General features: G+C 42.8%; 1 protein-coding gene and 1 pseudogene across 2 annotated transcripts; one reads left to right on the forward strand and one right to left on the reverse strand.

Annotated features, from left to right (window-relative positions):
- Positions 1 to 491: 491 nt before the first annotated feature.
- Positions 492 to 10,956, forward strand: LOC311141601 (mRNA export factor GLE1-like; annotated as a pseudogene). Its single transcript, XR_014615512.1, has 16 exons — positions 492 to 643; positions 3,709 to 3,933; positions 4,033 to 4,182; positions 4,356 to 4,504; positions 4,643 to 4,703; positions 4,789 to 5,009; positions 5,227 to 5,449; positions 6,021 to 6,157; positions 6,285 to 6,354; positions 6,488 to 6,630; positions 6,830 to 6,985; positions 7,145 to 7,274; positions 7,390 to 7,494; positions 7,583 to 7,665; positions 7,797 to 7,860; positions 8,349 to 10,956. The product of XR_014615512.1 is annotated as an mRNA export factor GLE1-like (transcript).
- Positions 10,957 to 13,170: 2,214 nt separating this feature from the next.
- Positions 13,171 to 21,417, reverse strand: LOC311141063 (prostaglandin E synthase 2-like). Its single transcript, XM_084176341.1, has 7 exons — positions 21,122 to 21,417; positions 20,692 to 20,880; positions 20,512 to 20,567; positions 20,281 to 20,433; positions 13,956 to 14,156; positions 13,670 to 13,787; positions 13,171 to 13,527 (listed from the first exon to the last, which is right to left on the reverse strand). The coding sequence occupies exons 1-7, from the start codon at positions 21,407 to 21,409 to the stop codon at positions 13,381 to 13,383; spliced, it is 1,152 nt and encodes a 383-aa protein (XP_084032467.1). The 5' UTR covers positions 21,410 to 21,417; the 3' UTR covers positions 13,171 to 13,380.
- Positions 21,418 to 23,960: the final 2,543 nt, after the last annotated feature.

Consider the following 23,960-nt stretch of genomic DNA (forward strand, 5'->3'; position numbering starts at 1 on the left):
TATTATTATTATTATTATTATTATTATAAGCTCACTACACACACACACACACACACACACACACACACACACTCACCAATCTGATTGCATAGTGTTAGCCTTATATTGTATGAGGTGTGTACCAATGATCTATTTGTTATTTTCAGTTTAAATGTACTGTATACTGTTTATCAAAACTATGATAAAATCTTAAAACTAATATGGACTGCCAGACATGTTTCACTCTTTCACAAACAACAAACTCACAACATGTTGTATGAATAACTAAATAGTTATCCAGTGTTTTTCCCAGTATTTTCCATAGATACATTAAAAAATATATATGTTATGATTTCATTTGATCCATTATGAGGTCAAAGTAGCTTTGTAACTGTTTGGACCGTTGACTCGGAACCATTGTATCGGAACTCGAAATAGCCGGAAGTTGAGCCCTTCGGAGTTTTTCATTAGGCGGCTCGTATGCAGCAAGCTCATTGAGCAAGCTGCTAGCCACGGCATCACCGATCTCTCAAAGTGTCTATTGTGTGTTTATTTACACGTCGACATGCCTGCTAAAAGTTTACGATGGGAAACATTGGAGGCCTTGAAAAACTATTCAAAAGGAAGACTGAAATACAACCCAGATTGGCTCGAAAAGGGGGAGGTAATGAACTTAACCGTTGGCTAACGTTCTAGCTACTGGTTCAAAGTTATTGTATAAGTTGTGTGCTTACTAAAACACAACGTTGGAAGATGATCAGGATAGTTGGCTCATGACTAGTCTGATTAATCTGGCTGTAATACACAATTAATTGGTATATACAGTACCAGTCAAAGGTTTTTATTTATTTTTACTATTTTCTACATTGTAGAATAATGGTGAAGACATCAAAACTATGAAATAACATATGGAATCATGTAGTAACCAAATAAGTGTTAAACAAATCGAAATAGAGGAGCCACCCTTTGCCTTGATGACAGCTTTGCACACTCTTGGCATTCTCTCAACCAGCTTCATGAGGAATGTTTTTCCAACAGTCTTGAAGGAGATCCCAGATATACTGAGCACTTGTTGGCTGCTTTTCCTTAACTCTGTGGTCGAACTCATCCCAAACCATCTCAATTGGGTTGAGGTCGAGTGATTGTGGTGGTCAGGTCATCTGATACAGCACTCCAACACTCTCCTTGGTCAAATAGCCCTTACACAGCCTGGAGGTGTGTTTTGGGTCATTGTCCTGTTTGAAAAACAAATGAAAGTCCCACTAAGCGCAAACCAGATGGGATGGTGTATCGCTGCAGAATACTGTGGTAGCCATGCTGGTTAAGTGTGCCTTGAAGTCTAAATAAATCACTGACAGTGTCACCAGCAAAGCACCATCACACCACCTCCTCCATGCTTCACGGTGGGAACCACACATGCGGGGATCATTTGTTCACCTACTCTGCATCTCACAAAGACAGGCCGGTTGGAACCAAAAATCTCAAATTTGGACTCATCAGACCAAAGGACAGATTTCCACCGGTCTAATGTCCATTACTCGTGTTTCTTGGCCCAAGCAAGTCTCTTCTTATTATTGGTGTCCTTTAGTAGTGGTTTCTTTGCAGCAATTTGACCAGGAAGGCCTGATTCACTCAGTCTCCTCTGAACAGTTGATGTTGAGATGTGTCTGTTACTTGAACTCTGTGAAGCATTTATTTGGGCTGCAATCTGAGGTGCAGTTAACTCTAATTAACTTATCCTCTGCAGCAGAGGTAACTCTGGGTCTTCCGTTCCTGTGGCAGTCCTCATGATGGTTTTTGCGACTGCACTTGAAGAAACTTTCAAAGTTCTTGAAATGTTCCGTATTGACTGACCTTCAGGTCTTAAAGTAATGATGTACTGTCATTTCTCTTTGCTTATTTGAGCTGTTCTTGCCATAATATGGACTTGGGTCTTTTACCACCTTGTCACAACACAACTGATTGGCTCAAATGGATTAAGAAGGAAAGAAATTCCACAAATTAACTTTTAACAGGGCACAACTGTTAATTGAAGTGCATTCCAGGTGACTACCTCATGAAGCTTGTTGAGAGAATGCCAAGAGTGTGCAAAGCTGTCAAAGGCAAATGGTGGCTACTTTGAAGAATCTCAAATATTAAATATATTTTGATTTGTTTAACACGTTTTTGGTTACTACATGATTCCATATGGGTTATTTCATAGTTTTGATGTGTACTATTATTTTACAATGTAGAAAATAGTAAAAATAAAGAAAAACCCTGGAATGAGTAGGTGTGTCCAAACTTTTGACTGGTACTGTACATCCTGAGACAAAATTGTGTGGGTAATCGTGTAAATGTTCCTTACAAGCCAGAATTCTGGCAGAATGTTGATTCAAATGACATTTAAATGTACTCTACTGGTTGTCTGTGAAGTTTGTACTTCAGCTACTCGAAATTTGAGACAAAATATCCACAGTAAAGTATTGTTTACCCAACTTTCTAGAGAGCCGGTAGGTATATGGTTCAGTTCAGCACAGATGTAAAGTTAGTTTTACATTGGCTATTCAGTTCTCTCATCAATAGCTATTGAACCAAGCATCGTCTCACCAGATGGCGTCACTTCAATCGTACCTCAACCGATCTGTCTTGTAGGAAGTGGAACTCATATTAAATTTGAATATTGAGCATCCGCCATTCGCTCTCCATTAAATGGGCAGAATAAATAGCGAGCTAAATTATTACAAACGTTATGACAGTGATTTAACCGTTTGTAATCGTGAGAAAAAAACTAACAAACCGGTGGCTATCGCTTGCACAAATTCTGTGCAAGGATGTTGGTTGCCAGTGCAGTGACTTGATCAGCTGTGTAGCTAACTGTTGTAGTTAGCTAGCTCTTCCTTCGCTGACATAAAAAGCTTTCTTAGCCTGTTTTAATTACCGTGAAGTTGTAGACAAGCTGCCCCGCAATTAAGAACTGACTGTTATCAGAAATCAGTCCGTAGGTCAGCATGTTTCTCCGTGATCGTATCATGACTTGTGGCAGAAGAACGGCTGCTTCATGAAAACTCATAATGTAAGCATTAGCACTAGTAACTACTGCAGCTTGCTAGCTAGCTTTTGTTAGAAGATTCAACATTGTGTGTTAGCAGCATCATTTCAGTCAAAGATGATTTCAGTGACTGGCTCAGCTAACATTAGCGTTAATGTTGGACACATTTATGCTAGCTTTCGTGCCATAGTCAAACTTCAGAAATACTGCTCATTGACCTGCAATAATCCTTAGCTAAGTGTCAAATGGGGCGACTAAGACTTCCTCACCAAAAAAGCATCGACATTATTGACATTTATTGTTTTAGCTTAGATTAATTCAGATAGTTTTGAGGCATAAATGGGGTTCAGCAGATGTCACCTAGGTAATATCTTTGAATGTTAGACAGCACATTGTAGCAGAACTACTTCAGAGCTATTACATTACTGCACAGACAACCGGGAGAATAAGTTAAAATGTAATTTTATTCAACATTCTGGCTTATAAGAAACATTTACATGATTTTGCACACAAATGTCTCAGGCTGTATATACCAATTTATTGTGTATTACAGCCTGATTAATCAGACTAGCTCATGACATGTCTAAGATTTTTGTTTGCTAGCCAACACTAGATACATATTTGAAATCAGCCTTTCATTGGATGAAATGTGATATAGCTAGCTAGCTTATTATGATCCTTTCTCATGTCCCCTGCAGGAAATTTTGTCAGGTTGTAATGAAGCTCCCAGCTTGTCCCCGCTCTCTGGGCTCATCCTGAAGAGGCTTAATGTAAGCCCTCGACCCCTTCAAAAAACCTCTTTGGGCTCTGCTTCCCGTGACCCAAGCCCTGGCCTGTCCGAGGAGGCCCCAGTCTCCTCAACCAGCTCATTCCCTTCAGCCAATGATCAGCCCACTCCCAGGTCGAAGAAGGAAGAGGAGCAGGTAAGTCTCTCGCTCCCATATTTTAACTCTCTTTGCACACTATTTCTGTACATTCTTATTAACCTATTATATCACATTTCTCTTCCTATCAATCTGCAGCAGATTGTTGGTGATGAAGAAAGTGCCCCAGATACCAGCGACGATCTCAGCCCTGTCTCCAACCTCACCATCTCCCTTCTGTCTCCCAGGGCAACTCAAATGGCAGGACTTATACACATGTGTGAGAAGAAACATTGTGCCAAGGCCAAGGTTGCATAGGCTACTTGCTGTTTTTTTCTTAGTTAGCTTGTTCATGAATCAACATATCACTGTTACATATTGTCTCCAACACTGTTTATTTGCTATATATGTGGGAGCCATCATGGCATTATGTTATGCTAGCATTTCATACCTAATCTAGAGCCTTGAATGTCCTGATGCAGATGGAGCTGAGTCTGAGGCAGGAGCTGCAGGAGATGCTGGGGGTTTCAGTGGCGAGTCGTGAGTCAGAGCAGCTTAAACGCTTTGAGGAGTTGATGGAGCTGAAGCAGAGGCATGAGTACCAGAGTTTGAGGGACATGATGGACAGAGAGTAAGCACTGCTTGTTTTACCTCAAAAAAATAAGTGTCCTTTTCACCCACCAATATGCTTCTGTCCCTGTGACAGGACTGAAAATGTGTTACGTGTCAAGAATCTTCATTTGCTGCTTGTCTTTCTCTTGTTTAAAATAACACAAGAAACCCTCGGGCGCCAAGAGAAGTTGAAAGAAGAGCACAAAAACAGAATAAAGGTATTGAAAGTTTAACCACTAGAAATTCAGAAAGCAAAATGCAAAACAATCGTGTTCAGATAAAAAAGAAAAACCTCCTCCACAGATCCTGAACCTGCGCATGCGGGAGGCAGAGAAAGGTGGAGGGCAGGGAGAGACTACGTGCTCCCAACGCCATCCAGGAAGAGATACTGCAACTCAATCAGCTCCTGGAGCCGGCCGCACCCACCCACCCAGTCAGACCCCACCCCTGATCTCACATCCTATAGCACCCGTGCCAACCAGCTATGCTCCCAAGTGTCGGAGGTGGTGCGCACAACAGCTGAGGTCAGTGAGATCCTATTCTTCATTCATCTATGGTTGCATTGAATGGCCTAAATTACACTTTCAATAGACATTATAGCACCACATGTCAAATGGTGGAACTCTTCCATCATGGCTTTTCATCAGAGTATGGGGGGAAAGTAAACACCTCCATTGTTGCTATCCTGTTTATGTCCCTGCTCTGGTCAATATGTGTAAGTGGCTATGTGTGCTTGTGTAGGGGGAGTTCTCCAGTGTGGAGGACTTGACGGTGGCAGAGCGGGCACTGCATGAAATGAGGTCACTGATCCGGGTGATGCAGGAGGCGGCTGCCCAGGCCCAGGAGAAGAGGAAGAAGGAGCAGGGGGAAGAGGAGCGCAGGAAGTTGGCAGAGCTGCAGGCCCAGCAAGAGGAGCAGAAGAAGAATGCAGCTCTGTCAGCCAAAGAGAAAGCACAGAAGAAGGGTAAGGAGAGGGAGGATAAATGGATGGATAAAAGGAAAGTCAGGAATGTTTTTGTTTGGATACATATGGTATGTACGAATGAGTGGAAGGTTAGGAATTGAACAATCGGTTTAAAAGCACTGTTCTGCCTCCCGAGTGGCGCAGCGGTCTAAGGTACTGCATCGTAGTGCTTGAGGCATCACTACAGACCCGAGTTCGTTTCCAGGCTGTGTCACAGCAGGCCGTGACCGGGAGACCCATGAGGCGGCGCACAATTGGCCCAGCGTCGTCCGGGTTAGGGGAGGGTTTGGCCTGCCGGGATGTCCTTGTCCCATCGCGCTCTAGTGACTCCTTGTGGAGGGCCGGGCGTCTGTAAGCTGACTTCGGTCGCCAGTTGTACAGTGTTTCCTCCGACACATTGGTGTGGCTGGCTTCCGGGTTAAGCAAGCAGTGTGTCAAGAGCAGTGTGTTTCGGAGGACGCATGGCTCTCGACCTTCGCCTCTCCCGAGTCCATACGGGAGTTGCAGTGATGGGACAAGACTGTAACTACCAATTGGATATCACAGAATTGGGGAGAAAAAGGGGTAAAAGTAAAAAAAAATAAAACCCGGTTTTTCCTGCAGACTAAAGCTGAGCAGAGTACTCTAAAGTGGTACCAAGAGCTGCAGGTCTCGGCTAACCAGTGTGCACAGTATTTTGAAGGCCTGAACAACTCTAAGGATATCCAGGTTGGTTGAAACTGCATGGATGAGCAATGCCGTTATAGGAACATGCAGTACCCACTTTATGATACTACACCTTCACAATAAAAATGAATGGCAACATTCCTATTACCTTGTTTTTTTTATGTTTCAGACAAAGGAGGTAAGAATGGAGCTCCAGAAGGCAGCCGCCATCCCTGTCAGCCAGATCTCAAGTATCTCAGGTGCGTCTGTGGGTTATGGAGAGGGATCAGAGGCTAATAATGACACTAATCTATGGTACAGTGTAAGAAGGTAAACATTGCTATAACAAATGTGAGAATGAAATTGTTTGCGGCATGTTTGTCAAATACCCAGGTTGCAAGCTCAGTGACATTTTTGACAAGATTGACAAGCTGTTGTCTGGGCGATTGGTGGTGTCCGGAGGGAAGTCAGTCTCCACCTCCCAGCATCCCAACGGCATGGACTTTGTCAGCTACAAACTGGCAGAGAAGTTTGTGGTGAGTTCACATGACCTTGAATTTGAACTGGTGGAGACACAGGACTATTGGTCTGTATTGTCTCTTTACAATCCAATACGTCTTCCATACAGTGCCTAATGTTATGTTCTATAATTCCTTTGTCATACGAATAAAAGAGATTGTAGTGTCTTGTTTTCATAGGTCTCTTAAATGCTTCCTTGTCAATGTGTGTCTCCAGAAACAGGGAGAGGAGGAGGTGTCGTCCCACCACGAGGCAGCCTTCCCCATCGCTGTGGTGGCCTCTGGGGTGTGGGAGCTCTCATCCTCGCCCACCTTCACAAGAAGTGCCCCACTACCCACCTATGAAGGATGGCACAGTCAGTGAGGCATCACTGTTTTGCAATGCATCTGGAACTAACTAATGAAACAAAAATTGAAGTAATTCCATGACTTTGGTTTGAAAACACCTATGCTGCATTTCAAGTGTGTTGCTTCCACGATCTTAACAAGAGGTTAGTTTCTCTGTCTGAAGTGTTGTTCTGTGTCCCATCAGAATCTTAGGCTACCGTGTGGAAGACGGATGGGTGGAGGTTCAGGACAGCTTTTTGAAGAGGTGGTCAGGAATGATCCGCCTCTATGCTGCTATCATACAGCTCAGATGGCCTTATGTCTCCAAGCAGGGGGTATGAGCAATCTTACAGTATTTACCTAACGGATGCTAATATCACCCCGTTTTGTATAATGTTATTAGGCTGACCATATTATCATCATTATTCCTCTTTGTGTCCACCCCTCCAGCCTGACCCACATGGGATGAACCACAGCTGGCGCTGGCTGGCTCAGATGCTGAACATGGCACCCCTGGCAGACGTCACGGCAACACTCCTTTTTGACTTCCTAGAGGTGATTAAGTCAAGTCTGACACCTCTCCAAAGACTGTCTCTGGATTAGACATTTTAATGTAGGTCACTGATGTTCTGTCTTCCCTTAAGTCTGTGGCAACGCCCTGATGAAGCAGTATCAGGTTCAGTTTTGGAAGCTCATTCTGTTAATCAAAGAGGAGTTCTTGCCAAGGTACAATCACCACTCTCAGCAGTTCAGTTTTACATTGAAACAAAATATAATCTGGTGTAGCATTGTGGTACAGTTTACCTTAGACACTCTTTCAATACTCAGATCTCATGTTTTCATTTCTTCTCTCTCAGGATTGAAGCTTTCACCAGCCAAGGCCAGACGGGCTCAGTCACAAGGTTGAAGTAGTTCCTGGATGTGAGTGAGCTGCAAGGCTTGTGAAACTGACCAAGCAGACAAGGCCTAGGTTTGGGGTTTGAGAAGTCAATGAGGGAAGTGACAAATTCTTCCTTAGTTAATATTCTCGAAATCTAAAGGCAACCTAGATTCGAGTCAATGTCTTAAGTAGTTGAACATGTTATTAATCCAACCTGGTGAAAGTGACAAACTGACAAAAACAACTTTATATCGAAGGAGTGCCTTTGATTTGATGGCCTGGACATGCGCAGTTCGGCGCGACCGTTAGACCCGATTCCATGTTTCTGCGTATGAGCTAAGATCACCATGACATCGCCTACAAGCGTGATCAGGGAATTCTATTGGAGAAGCACTTTCTGACTATCTTCATACTGTACTGTCTTTGGTATTGTGCACCATTTGTGAACTGACACTGCACTCTTTAAAACCTACTGAACTCTGTTACAATTGGTCAAAGTGATCGTGTTTTATTTTTATCTTCCTATCAGAGTTCATTAAGAAGCAAGCATATCCCTCCCCCCAAAGGCCAGCTGAGCTCCCACTTCTGGAGATCCTAATTGGGGGACGGAAGGATGGAAGGTTTGTTGGACAATAACAAATAAGCCTGGATTCAAGGCTGTGTGACCCCAGTGACAGTCTACAACTCATAGAATGCATTAGGTAGAGGAGCTATGTCTAGATGTGGAAGTTATGTTTGCAATGATGCACTATATCCTGATCAATTTGTTTATAGTATGTATAACACGAGGACGGCTCATTATTCCGCTCCAGCCATTACCACGAGCCCATTCTCCCCAATTAAGGTGCCACCAACCTCCTATGATGTACAGTGCATTCGTAAAGTATTCAGACCCCTTAACTTTGTCCACATTTTGTTACGTTACAGCCTTATTCAAAAATGGATTAAATAGTTTTTTCCCCTCATCAATCTACACCAAATACCCCATAATGACAAAGCAAAAACAGGTTTAGACATTTTTGCAAAAACATAAATATCACATTTACGTAAGTATTCAAACCCTTTACTCAGTACTTTGTTGAAGCACCTTTAGCAGCGATTACAGCCTTGAGTCTTCTTGGGTATGACGCTACAAGCTTGGCACACCTGTATTTGGGGAGTTTCTCCCATTATTCTCTGCAGATCCTCTCAAGCACAGTCAGGTTGAATGGGGAGCGTCGTTGCACATCTATTTTCAGGTCTCTCCAGAGATGTTAGATCGGGTTCAAGTCCGAGCTCTGGCTGGGCCACACAAGGACATTCAGAGACTTGTCCCGAAGCCACTCATGCGTTGTCTTGGCTGTGTGCTTAGGGTCGTTGTCCGGTTGGAAGTTGAACCTTCGCCCCAGTCTGAGGTCCTGAGCGCTCTGGAGCAGGTTTTCATCAAGGATCTCTCTGTACTTTGCTCCGTTCATCTTTCCCTCAATCCTGACTAGTCTCCCAGTCCCTGCCGCTGAAAAACATCCCCACAGCATGATGCTGCCACCACCATGCTTCACGGTAGGGATGGTGCCTGGTTTCCTCCAGACGTGACGCTTCGCATTCAGGCCAAAGAGTTCAATCTTGGTTTCATCAGACCAGAGAATCTTGTTTTTAATGGTCTGAGAGTCCTTTAGGTGCCTTTTGGCAAACTCCAAGTGGACTGTCATGTGCCTTTTACTGAGGAGTGGCTTCCGTCTAGCCACTCTACCATAAAGGCCTGATTGGTGGAGTGCTGCAGAGATGGTTGTCCTTCTGGAAGGTTCTCCCATCTCCACAGAGGAACTCTGGAGCTCTGTCAGAGAGAACATCATGTTCTTGGTCACCTCCCTGACCAAGGTCCATCTCCCCCAATTGCTCAGTTTGGCAGGGCGGCCAGCTCTAGGAAGAGTCTTGGTGGTTCTAAACTTCTTCCATTTAATGGATGGAGACCACTGTGTTCTTGGGGACCTTCAATGCTGTAGAAATGTTTTGGTACCCTTCCCCAGTTCTGTACCTTGACACAATCATGTCTCTGAGCTCTACGGACAATTCCTTCGACCTCATGGCTTGGTCTTTGCTCTGACATGCACCGTCAACTGTGGGACCTTATATAGACAGGTGTGTGCCTTTCCAAATCATGTCCAATCAATAGAATTTTCCACAGGTGGACTCCAATCAAGTTGTAGAAACATCAAGGATGATCAATGGAAACAGGATGCACCTGAGCTCAATTTCGAGTCTCATAGCAAAAGGTCTGAAAACTTATGTAAATAAGGTATCTGTTTTTTATTTTTTATAAATTTGCACAAAAATTCAAAAAAAATGTTTTTGCTTTGTCATTATGAGAAATGTGTAGATTGACGAGGATTTTTATTAAGGCTGTAATGTAACAAAATGTGGAAAAGGTCAAGGGGTCTGAATACTTTCCGAATGCACTGTATAGTATGCCAAAACCAAATTTGCATATAAATTGGCCTCTATCGTGACTGCAACAGTAACCATTTTATCCAATGGTCGTGCTAAACCTACTGAGTCATAACCATTGTTTCTTACCCTTCTTGAGAAGATCATTATCAAGGTAGTTCATGTGGCTTCTTGCTGTATATGGTTCAAGGTTTTTTTCCTGTCTCATTCACTGCAGTGATAATCTTTGGGTTCACCTAATTCATATTGCAATACTTGTAGATTTTAACCATGTGCTATTTTTATTGGATGGATTTATGTCCTTTAAGTTTTTGGGAATGTGACTTCCTTTACCTCGTCTTTGTATTCTTATGAATTTTTTGTTGATTACTTTTAGAACCAGTTACTCAATCATGACATCCACTATTCAAGCCATATTGTCAGTGTTGTCATAGATAATGGAAGGTAGTCCACCAACATTTGTTAATATTTTGTACGTTGACATAATTTGCTCTTCATTTTTTTTTTTATATAGTGTATATACATACCACTGTCTCTCAGTTGGTGCTGAGCTGCTGTTGAGGTTGTATTGAACATTTAAATGAGAATACAGGTGTAACTTGTAAAGTATGAAATGTAAGAGCCATATCTTGCTCCTTGGAAAATTAATGTAATACCTCGTGGCGCAAAATAGAACAATGTACAGTGTTCCTGAATTAAAACATGATACATTATCGGTTTCCTTTTTTATTGAATATTTTTACATGTATGCACATCATTGGGTGGTTTTCAATACCCAGTGTTTAATTTAGAAATTGGTTAGGAGTTTATGGGTACTAATTCCACCCAAATTGACAGTTAACCAGTTTGTCCAATGGATGCTGCCAAATTATAAATCATTTAACTTCTAACACCCAGCTATATCCTGCATAGTTGATAAGAATTATCTGATAAATAAATAATGTAATTAATCTGGCTATGACTGGAACCCTCAAGACATTAACAGATGAAAGGGAATCCTGAAACAGGATTACTGTGTAATTCCTATTTTTAGCATTTTTTTAGGGGAATTCCATCCCTGAGGAAAAGCACTCTGCTTATCAGATGTACAGTTGAAGTCGGAAGTTTACATACACTTAGGTTGGTTTTTCAACCACTACACACATTTCTTGTTAACTATAGTTTTGGCAAGTTGGTTAGGACATCTACTTTGTGCATGACACAAGTAATTCTTCCAACAATTGTTTAGACAGATTATTTCACTTATAATTCACTATCACAATTCCAGTGGATCAGAAGTTTACATACACTAAGTTGACTGTGCCTTTAAACAGTTTGGAAAATTCCAGATAATTATGTCATGGCTTTAGAAGCTTCTGATAGGCTAATTGACATAATCTGAGTCAATTGGAGGTGTAGCTGTGGATGTATTTAAGGCCTACCTTCAAACTCAGTGCCTCTGCTTGACATCATGGGAAAATCAGCCAAGACCTCATCATGGGAAAATCAGCCAAGACCTCAGATAAAAAATTGTAGACCTCCACAAGTCTGGTTCATCCTTGGGAGCAATTTCCAAACGCCTGAAGGTACCACGTTCATCTGTACAAACAATAGTACGTAAGTATAAACACCATGGGACCACGCAGCCGTCATACCGCTCAGGAAGGAGACGCGTTCTGTCTCCTAGAGATGAACGTACTTTGGTGCGAAAAGTGCAAATCAATCCTAGAACAACAGCAAAGGACCTTGTGAAGATGCTGGAGGAAACAGGTACAAAAGTATCTATTTCCACAGTAAAACGAGTCCTATATCGACATAACCTGAAAGGCCGCTCAGCAAGGAAGAAGCCACTGCTCCAAAACTGCCATAAAAAAGCCAGACTATGGTTTGCAACTGCACATGGGGACAAAGATCGTACTTTTTGGAGAAATGTCCTCTGGTCAGATGAAACAAAAATATAACTGTTTGGCCATAATGACCATCGTTATGTTTGGAGGAAAAAGGGTGTGGCTTGCAAGCCGAAGAACACCATCCCAACCGTGAAGCACGGGGGTGGCAGCTTTGCTGCAGGAGGGACGGGTGCACTTCACAAAATAGATGGCATCATGAGGAAGGAAAATGATGTGGATATATTGAAGCAACATCTCAAGACATCAGTCAGGAAGGACAACAAAGTTAAGGTATTGGAGTGGCCATCACAAAGCCCTGACCTCAATCCTGTAGAAAATGAGTGGGCAGAACTGAAAAAGCGTGTGCGAGCAAGGAGGCCTACAAACCTGACTCAGTTACACCAGCTCTGTCAGGAGGAATGGGCCAAAATTCACCCAACTTATTGTGGGAAGCTTGTGGAAGGCTACCCGAAACGTTTGACCCAAGTTAAACAATTTAAAGGCAATGCTACCAAATACTAATTGAGTGTATGTAAACTTCTGACCCACTGGGAATGTGATGAAATAAATAAAAGCTGAAATAAATCTCTCTACTATTATTCTGACATTTCACATTCTTAAAATAAAGTGGTGATCCTAACTGACCTAAGACAGGGAATTTTTACTAGGATTAAATGTCAGGAATTGTGAAAAACTGAGTTTAAATGTATTTGGCTAAGGTGTATGTAAACTTCCGACTTCAACTGTAGCTAATAAAAAGTCATGTTAGCTTGGAAAATAGAATGGGGGGAAAAAATGTAATCCAAAATGCTAAGACTGCGTGTAGTAGGTATATGACAATGTTTTACACTGATGTAAATTTAAAGCTGCTAATTTGGTTTTACTTATGTTATATACACTGAGTATACCTAACATTAGAAACACCTTCCTAATATCGACTTTCTCATTGAAAGAGTTCTTAATGTTGTGTATACTCAGTGTACATTGTGCATGTCACTGCAGCCTTGACACACCAGGTAGACAGAATGCCACAGTAACCAAGGATCTACAACTAAAAGGCTTGCTGCTTCCAGTTTATTCAAGCAAATCAACGCAGATCATTTGGGTGCATTTTCACAGGAAATAAATCAAGAGGTTGGCCTTTTGCCAAATTAGCTAGAGAAGTCAATTTCTCCCATCATACCAGCTTTCCTTAATGCAAATCACTTTTCACATCTCATGACATCTCCTGATTTAGTGAGGGCTGGAAGTACTATTGAATCAGATCTCCTAGTGCTGGTCAATGTTTAGAGCAGGGTCAGTTTTGGCCCTCGTGGCTTTCTCCATTCGTTTGTACCAGCTCTTGACCTTGGTGTTCTCCATCATGTCATCCCAGGCCTCAAGACCCTCCATCACTCTCAGGATCCCATACACTGCCTGCAGAGAGGAGAGCCGTGGACATAATTAGCAAACACATTTTGGCTATAGTAAACAAAAAGCCAAATAAATGTCTGTCATCAGCAAATCTGCAGTTCTAGAAGTCTAAGATAATACTTCACATGACATGTGGTGCTCTTACCAGGTCAGCCAGATTGGGCTGGTCTCCACCCATGAACTTCCTCTTCTTGCCAATGGCCACCACCCACTCATTGACTGCCTTGTACAGATCCTGTCTCACGTCATCCTGCAGGTTGTGTCTGCAGGATAGAGGCGTTTAATATAAAAACAGAACTCATCACCAAACATTGGCTGGTTATTCAGAAAAGTCCACTTATTCAGAAAAAGCACTCAATTTACAAAAACCGTATACATGTACAAAACCTTAAAGAGCAGATCATCATATATTTTTTTTATGGGGCACCCACCTACTTTTCAGTCTTTTTGAGATGACAAACATGGCAGCTGCTCCAACATACTTTGCAAAGAAGCCCTCATAAGTGCCAAACTTGCCCTCACGGACGATATAGTCAAAGGAGGCCAGGGCCTCTCCAGTGGTCCGGTAAACATTGGGCGAGATCAGATGAACCAGCCAATCATCTGCCCACTTACGCCATTTGATCTCCTCCCTGAAGCAGATTGAAGGGAAAGATAAGAGAAAGGGACATTTAAGCCTAACTGAAGCCTAACTGAATCTTAACATTTAAGCCTAACTGAATCCTAACTGAATCTTGACATTTAGGATTTTTATCAGGATCCCCAATTACTACTCTTTCTGGGGTCCAAACAGAAAAAAAAACGAACAAATAAAATACAAGATACACTACATGACCAAAAGTATGTGGACACCTGCTCGTCGAACATCTCATTCCAAAATCATGGGCATTAATATGGAGTTGGTCCCCCCTTTGCTGCTATAACAGCCTCCACTCTTATGGGATTTCCACTAGATGTTAGAACATTGCTGTGGGGACTTGCTTCTATTCAGCCACAAGAGTATTAGTGAGGTCGGGCACGGATGTTGGGCGATTAGGCCTGGCTCGCAGTCGGTGTTCCAATTCATCCCAAAGGTGTTCGATAGGGTTGAGTTGAGGATTCTGTGCAGGCCAGTCAAGTTCTTCCACACCGATCTCGCCAAACCATTTCTGTATGGACCTCGCTTTGTGCACAGGGGCATTGCCGACGCTTGGCATTGCGCATGGTAATCTTAGGCTTGTGTGCAGCTGCTCGGCCATGGAAACCCATTTCATGAAGCTCCCGACAAACAGTTCTTGTGCTGACGTTTCTTCCAGAAGCAGTTTGCAACTTGGTAGTGAGTGTTGCAACCGAGGACAGATGATTTTTACGCGCTTCAGCACTCGGTGGTCCCTTTCTGAGCTTGTGTGGCCTACCACTTCGTAGCTGAGCCGTTGTTGCTCCTAGATACAGTGGGGGAAAAAAGTATTTAGTCAGCCACCAATTGTGCAAGTTTTCCCACTTAAAAAGATGAGAGAGGCCTGTAATTTTCATCGTAGGTACACGTCAACTATGACAGACAAAATGAGAGATAAAAAATCCAGAAAATCACATTGTAGGACTTTTTTATGAATTTATTTGCAAATTATGGTGAAAAATAAGTATTTGGTCAATAACAAAAGTTTCTCAATACTTTGTTATATACCCTTTGTTGGCAATGACACAGGTCAAACGTTTTCTGTAAGTCTTCACAAGGTTTTCACACACTGTTGCTGGTATTTTGGCCCATTCCTCCATGCAGATCTCCTCTAGAGCAGTGATGTTTTGGGGCTGTCGCTGGGCAACACGGACTTTCAACTCCCTCCAAAGATTTTCTATGGGGTTGAGATCTGGAGCTGGCTAGGCCACTCCAGGCCCTTGAAATGCTTCTTACGAAGCCACTCCTTCGTTGCCCGGGCGGTGTGTTTGGGATCATTGTCATGCTGAAAGACCCAGCCACGTTTCATCTTCAATGCCCTTGCTGATGGAAGGAGGTTTTCACTCAAAATCTCACGATACATGGCCCCATTCATTATTTCCTTTACACGGATCAGTCGTCCTGGTCCCTTTGCAGAAAAACAGCCCCAAAGCATGATGTTTCCACCCCCATGCTTCACAGTAGGTATGGTGTTCTTTGGATGCAACTCAGCATTCTTTGTCCTCCAAACACGACGAGTTGAGTTTTTACCAAAAAGTTATATTTTGGTTTCATCTGACCATATGACATTCTCCCAATCCTCTTCTGGATCATCCAAATGCACTCTAGCAAACTTCAGACGGGCCTGGACATGTACTGGCTTAAGCAGGGGGACACGTCTTGCACTGCAGGATTTGAGTCCCTGGCGGCGTAGTGTGTTACTGATGGTAGGCTTTGTTACTTTGGTCCCAGCTCTCTGCAGGTCATTCACTAGGTCCCCCCGTGTGGTTCTGGGATTTTTGCTCACTGTTCTTGTGATCATTTTGACCCCACGGGGTGAGATCTTGCGTGGAGCCCCAGATCGAGGGAGATTATCAGTGGTCTTGTATGTCTTCCATTTCCTAATAATTGCTCCCACAGTTGATTTCTTCAAACCAAGCTGCTTACCTATTGCAGATTCAGTCTTCCCAGCCTGGTGCAGGTCTACAATGTTGTTTCTGGTGTCCTTTGACAGCTCTTTGGTCTTGGCCATAGTGGAGTTTGGAGTGTGACTGTTTGAGGTTGTGGACAGGTGTCTTTTATACTGATAACAAGTTCAAACAGGTGCCATTAATACAGGTAACGAGTGGAGGACAGAGGAGCCTCTTAAAGAAGAAGTTACAGGTCTGTGAGAGCCAGAAATCTTGCTTGTTTGTAGGTGACCAAATACTTATTTTCCACCATAATTTGCAAATAAATTCATTAAAATTCCTACAATGTGATTTTCTGGAATTTATTTTCTCAATTTGTCTGTCATAGTTGACATGTACCTATGATGAAAATTACAGGCCTCTCTCATCTTTTTAAGTGGGAGAACTTGCACAATTGGTGGCTGACTAAATACTTTTTTTCCCCACTGTACAATTGACCGGGGCAGCTCTAGCAGGGCAGACATTTGACGAACTGACTTGTTGGAAAGGTGGCATCCTATGACGGTGCCACATTGTAAGGCACTGAGCTCTTCAGTAAGGCCATTCTACTGCCAATGTTTGTCTATGGTGATTGCATGGCTGTGTGGGCGATTTTATACATCTGTCAGCAACGGGTGTGGCTGAAATAGCTGAATCCATTAATTTGAAGGGGTGTCCTCATATTTTTATATACACTATATATACAAAAGTGTCTGTCTTGACAGTCCCCTTGGTGCCTTAAGGTGTTCTTTTATCCGTTTTTTAAATCTGGTTTTATTGCTAGCTTGAGTTACCAGGGGTGGCAGAGTTGCATGTAGTCATGGCTCTTTTTAATACTGTGTGTTTCACAGCCTCTGTTCTGGACCTGGGAACTGTGAAGAGACCTCTGGCTGCACGTCTTGTGTGGTACCGATGGGTGTCCGAACAATGTGCAGACAGTTCGGTACCTTTAACCCATCAACACCTCGCACAAAGACCAATCGTGATGCAGTCAATCTCTCCTCAACTTTGAGCCAGGAGAGATTGACATGAATACCACTGACATTCTCCCTCCGTCTATATCTACAGTAAGTGCAATACACGCTGCTCTGTTCTGGACCAACTGCAATTTTGACACACCACTGACAACACTAGGCCCTGTAGGACCTGCCTGGTTGATGTAGATGTCAAGAAAGGAGAGCAACGCCTTATCATGGACAGACCTCTTCCCATTTTAGCAACCACTGAGTATATGTTTTGACCATGCCAGCTTGCCATCTAGGGTTACACCCAGAAGTTTAGTCTCCTCAACTTGCTCAATCAACACATTATTCAGTAATAGATCTAGATGAGGTTAGGGTTGAGTGAGTGATTTGTCCAAAAAACGATGCTTTTATTGAGCACCAGCCTATTGCTAGTTACCCATTCTAAAACTGACTGGAGCGCTATGTTAAGGGTATCCATTATTTATTTGACTGTCGTAGCTGACGTGTATATGGTTGAGTCATCAGCATACAGACACACAGGCTTTACTCAAAGGTCAGTGGAAGGTAATTAGGAAAAATAGACAATATGGTACACCACTCAACCGAATTCGCATTAGAGAGACTTCCATTAAAGAAAACTGTGTTCTAATACACTGAAAAAAAAACAAAAAAACAATATGCAACAATTTCAAAGAATTGACTGAGTTGCAGATCATAAGGAAAACAGTCAATTGAAATACATTCATTAGGCCCTAATCTATGGATTTCACATGACTGGGAATACAGATATGCATCTGTTGGTCACAGATACCTTTAAGCAAAACAAAAATTGGGGCGTGGATCAGAAACCCAGTCAGTAGCTGGTGTGACCACCATTTGCCTCATGCAGCGCGACATCTCATTCTCATAGAGTTGATCAGGCTGTTGATTATGGCCTGTGGAATGTTGTCCCACTCCTCTTCAATGGCTGTGCGAAGTTGCTGGATATTGGCGGGAACTGGAACACGATGTCATACACGTCGATCCATAGCATCCCAAACATGCTCAATGGGTGACATGTCTGGTGAGTATGCAGGCCGTGGAAGAACTGGGACATTTTCAGCTTCCAGGAATTATGTTCAGATCCTTGTGACATGGGACAGTGCATTATCATGCTGAAACATTAGGTGTTGGAGGAGGATGAATGGCACGACAATCGGCCTCAGGATCTCGTCACGGTATCTCTGTGCATTCAAATTGCCATTGATAAAATGCAATTGTGTTCGTTGTCCGTAGCTTATGCCTGCCCATACCATAACCCCACCATGGGGCACTCTGTTCACAACATTGACATCAGCAAACCGCTCGCCTACACAATGCCATACACACTGTCTGCTATCTGCCCGGTACAGTTGAAACCAGGATTAATCCATAATGTGCACACTTCTCCAGTGTGCCAGTGGCCATCAAAGGTGAGCATTTACCCACTGAATACGGTTACAACGCCGAACTGCAGTCAGGTCAAGACCCTGGTGAGGACAACAAGCACGCAGATGAGCTTTCCAGAGCCGGTTTATGACAGTTTGTGCAGAAAGTATTTGGTTGTGCAAACCCACCGTTTCATTAGTTGTCCGGGTGGCTGGTCTCAGACGATCCCGCAGGTTAAGAATCCGGATGTGGAGGTCCTGGGCTGGTGTGGGTACACGTCATTGGCGGTTGTGAGGCTGGTTGGCCGTACCGCCAAATTCTCTAAAACGACGTTGGAGGCGGCTTATGGTAGAGAAATGAACATTAAATTCTCTGGCAACAGCTCTGGAGGATATTCCTGCAGTCAGCATGCCAATTGCAAGCTCCCTCAAAACTTGACACGTGGCATTGTGTTGTGTGACAAAATGGCACATTTTAGAGTGGCCTTTTATTGTCCCCAGCACAAGAAGCACCTGTGTAATGATCATGCTGTTTACTCAGCTTCTTGATATGCCACACCTGTCAGGTGGATTATCTTGGCAAAGGAGAAATGCTCACTAACAGGGATGTAAACAAATGTGTGCACATCATTTCTGAGAAATAAGCTTTTTGTGCCTATGGAACATTTCTGGGATCTTTTATTTCAGCTCATGAAACATGGGACCAACACTTTACATGTTGCGTTCATATTTTTGTTCAGTATAAATAGGTAACCCTCAATCACTGATAAGGCAGAGGATGTAAATCCATAACGCCTAAGTTTTCAGCAATAGGTTATGATCAATGATATCAAATGCTGCACTGAAATGTAACAAAACAGCTCTCACAATCTTATTTTTATCAATTTATTTCAGCCAATCATCAATCATTTGTGTCAGTGCAGAGCATGTTAGGTGCCCTTCCCTATAAGCATGCTGAAAGTCTTAATTTGTTTTCTGTAAAATAACATTGAATTTGGTCTAACACGATTTTTCCAAAAGTTTGCTAAGCACCGGTAACAGGCTGATTGGTTGGCTGTTTGAACCATCAAAGGGTGCTTTGCCATTCTTGGCCAGCGGAATGACCTTTGCCTCCCTCCAGGCCTGAGGGCACACACCGTCTTCTAGGCTTAAATTGAAGATGTGGCAAACAGGTGTCGCAATGTATTCCGCTACCAACTTCAGCAATGTACCATCCAGGTTGTCGGTACCAGGATGCTTGTCCTTATTTATGTATAGCAACAATTTTGTTCACCTATTCCACACCAACTTTGCAGAACCCAAAACTACAGTGCTTGTCTTTCATTATTTGGTCCGTTATGCATAAATATGAAGGCTGAGCGTTTGTTGTTTGCATGTCATGCCTAAATTTGCTAATCTTTTCAACATAAAAAGTTATTTAAGTGGTTGGCAATATCAAAGGGTTTTGTTATGAACAAGCCATCTGCCTCAATGTTTGAGTTCGCTTTTTTGCCTAGAATTTCATTTAAGGTACTCCAGAGCTTTTTACTATCATTCTTTATATCATTTATCTTTGTTCCATGGTATAGTTTCTCCTTTTTGTTTAGTTTAGTTATGTGATCTCAATTTACTGTATATTTGCCAATCTGCTCTTGATGGGTGCATGCCAATCAGTAACTGGAAGAAGCAATATCATAATCTAAAAGAGTAGTTATGCACAGTATGTACACCCTCAGAGAGATTTTCATTAATGACCCATGCACGGAATGGTTTTTGGTCATTATATGGCCAGCAGTAATTTGGCACCTAATGTGTTCACCTACTTTCTGGAATCTTTCTCGGGGTACATCGTCTGACCTTCAGCTTCATTCACCATCACCCAGTACTTGTTGTTGAACTCAGTCACCTCTTTCCCCTTCTCATTGACGGCCTTCATCTCTGGGTAACAGCGTAGAATCTCTGCGATGGTTTTATCCCTGCAGGGGGAGATAGAGAAATCAGACCACTTCATGTAAAGAAAACACAAGAACACTTCTCGGGAGGTAGTTACTTACTTGCTCATCAACTGTGTCTTCAACGCGCTGATTATTACTGAGGAGTCATTCAGTTGCTGATGAGTCAAGAGCACAGAAGGAGAGAGAGAGAACACATGACAAGTCTTCCATCATCCCATACACACCTGTAAGTTGTAACTATAATACCAAGTAATGCAGAGTGACTGTGTCCCCTCTTACCACATCACCATTCACCATCACGATTGGCACTTTTCTGTAAGTTGACCACTTGATTTCCTTCCTCATGACGGGGTTGACCTCCACAATCTCATATGGAAGCCCATGGTAGTCTAGGAAAGCTCGCACTTTACTGCAGAACGGGCAGGTCTTGTACTGATACAGGGTCAACTTCAGGCCACCAACAGAAGCCTGAGGAAGACAGAGAAGTCGGTTAAAAGTCAATTTCATTAATTAACGTTACATATACATTTACAATGCAAAATTTGCCACATTTGAGGATGTAACATTGGGCAAGCTACTTGACAAGCACACCAGAGGTTGTTAGCTGACAAACATCCACCTGACAAACATAAGATTACTTTGCTTCAGGTAGACATGGCAATGAATGCAAATACCTTTCATAGCTAATATTCTTGCCCAGTATTATTACCTTGACATCTTCTTCAGCAAGGTGATGTTGGACGGAGAGCTTTATTGTTTGATATAAGCCAAGCCCCCCTCCAAACAGGAACGCACACCCCAGGACCCTGCCACCGCGCAGAGGTGTGCTGAAGAGCAGTTTGGAACGGAATCCTGCACCACCCGTTCTGTATGCCCTGCTCGACCCATGTAGCGGGACCCTTGGAATCAGGGAGGCAATATTCTCAGCACGACATGGTGGAGACTCCAAAATGTGCCAGCCGACCTTACCGAGAGTTCTCGCACAGGCAGCTGCCATCTTAATTTTACATAAATTCCCACAATTCTGTGCGTTGGGACTTGTTCAAGAACATCGTATGGACGCTGCACTTGCGCTCTTGGTAATGCGATTTGGTGGGATGTTCAAGAGCATGAACTTTCTATACGCTTGAGCTAACGCATCCTGTAAATTCTATTTTTTTCTGCGTCTTGGCTGGTCACGACCTGGATTCGAAAGATTGGACATTTAAAACAATTCGCAGTTCACAGCTGTAAATCATATTTGCTCTAAAAGTTTATTTTGAGCATCAGTCGACATAATGCTTCAATGCTTGACGCGATGTACACCAAAGTAAAAGGATAGTATCAGAAATTATATGACCCGTGTTTGTATGACTATTTTGGCTGGATTAAATTAACAATTCCAAAGAAAGAAATGTCATCATTACATTTTTAAAATCAGACCAATGCGCATTGCACATGGTTGCAGGAGGGAGGCTTGAGAATGAAATGAAATGCAGATCGATTGCAATGTATTGTGAAGTTTCGACTAATAGCTGAATAGACTGTTACAGTATCCTACTACACACCATCTCAAGGTGGTGCTGGACTCACTGAGGACATTTCCACAAGGATACCATTCGCTGATTTGGTACACGAACATCACTGTGGATAATCAACATGTTGGATGCCGGCACAGAAGAAATGAGAATCTATTCTGAACGTGCACGAGAAGACATTTTAAGAAGGTCATGAATCTGAGAGAATGATAATGCTGGAAAAACAGGTATGCTACAGTCACCTGGGTAACGTTCATTATGTGAGGTGCGCTAGCTGTCCTGTCACTCTGTGGTAGTGTTGCGTCGACCCACAGAATAAATAATACATCATATTATTATTTTGATCATGGTGGATTATTTTCATATGAAACCTCACTGAATAAACCCCTAATCTGAATGCATGTGAATAGTAATTTGTCAGCATGCCCATGACCCCAAATATGCTTATGCCTTTCTTGGATGTGTGGATTATTCTCCCTATGGTCTACTACGCTGAAGGTGAAACATCCCCTCATCGTCATTGCATGAGTAAACATCATTATCTCACATCCATCATTGCAACTGCATCTGTTAGACAGCATCCTTAGATATGGTCTGAATGTGATACACATAAGCTCTCTCTCTCTCTCTCTCTCCCTCTGTCCCTCTCTCGCTCTCTCTCTCTCTCCCCATCTGTCTCTCTCTGTGTATCTCTCTCTCTCTCTCTCTCTCTCTCTCTCTCTCTCTCTCTCTCTCTCTCTCTCTCTCTGTGTATCTCTCTCACTCATTTATACACTCATGTTCTCTCTCTCTCTCTCTCTCTCTCTCTCTCTCTCTCTCTCTCTCTCTCTCTCTCTCTCTCTCTCTCTCTCTCTCTCTCTCTCTCTCTCTCTCTCTCACACACACACACACACACATACACACACACACAGAGACCGACAGATGGACAGACAGGTAAACCCATGCACGTGCGCATACACAAACATGCATCCACATACAACGCTTTCTGGAGTCTCTTTGCATTTCCAATGTCTTCATCATGTGTGTTTCTCTGTCTGTGTGTTTACAACAAAGGCCCCTGTGTAGGCTGCCTTCACGTTCAATGACATACACACGTGCACGCACACACATGCACACTTTTCTAATGAAAAGATAAAGGGCATGGCGCTGAATATTTATATCTCTGTTTGTTGTTTTTAAGACAGGCTGTGCATTGATAAGAATGAACAATAAACACAATGATATTCTTGGCAAGGAAGTTAAGCTCTCTAGGAAATATCCTTTTTGGATCAGGCCCTCTGTCCTTCAGCGTCAGACGGAAGGGGACCTCCCATTGTTAAACTCAGTTCTTGGGCTATAAAGAAAGCAAAGAAAGCCTCCCCAAAAAACACAAAACTCTCCAACAGCCTTTGAAATGGACTTGTTTGCTCTGTCTGGATTTTTATATATTATACATATGTGAGAGGAAATATCTGGGGTTACCATGGTAACATCACCTGTCGACCATGAGCTTGCAGGCGGGGAGAGGTTTTGCAGGATGTTGCTCTCTGCGTCACTCCTGGAACACAGATCTTCCTTTGTACATAAACCTATCATGAACTGCCTCACAAAGTTCGTTTTTTTATGTGCACGTGTCTGTGTGCTTGTGTGTGTGTCTGTTGGGGTGTGGGTGGGGGGAGGGGGGATTGTGTATTTAGAAACATGCCTAAAAAGGCATGAAATTATGGCTCTGTTCATTTTCGATCTCGGTCTTTCTCCTTCCCTGACTTCAAAACAGTAGACGATTGATCTTCTGCATGCATTTGCTCTTCATTATTGTATGACTTTAAGCAGTTCTGATGTGGCGTATGATGTAGCTCCATTGAGCTACAGCTCATTTCTGATTCTGAATAGAAAAAAGCAGGCCTCCTCTCTAAAAGACTGGCCTCACTACACACATATGGTTCCTTCTCCTTTATGGAATGTGACAGGAATATGGGATTTTTTTTCCTAGACGGAATTTTTATCACACGCCTTAGTTTTCTGTGCACAAGGCAGAAGAGGCACCTTATA

Source organism: Coregonus lavaretus (genome assembly GCF_964263955.1).
Source record: "Coregonus lavaretus genome assembly, chromosome: 14".
NCBI classification, from domain to species: domain Eukaryota; kingdom Metazoa; phylum Chordata; class Actinopteri; order Salmoniformes; family Salmonidae; genus Coregonus; species Coregonus lavaretus.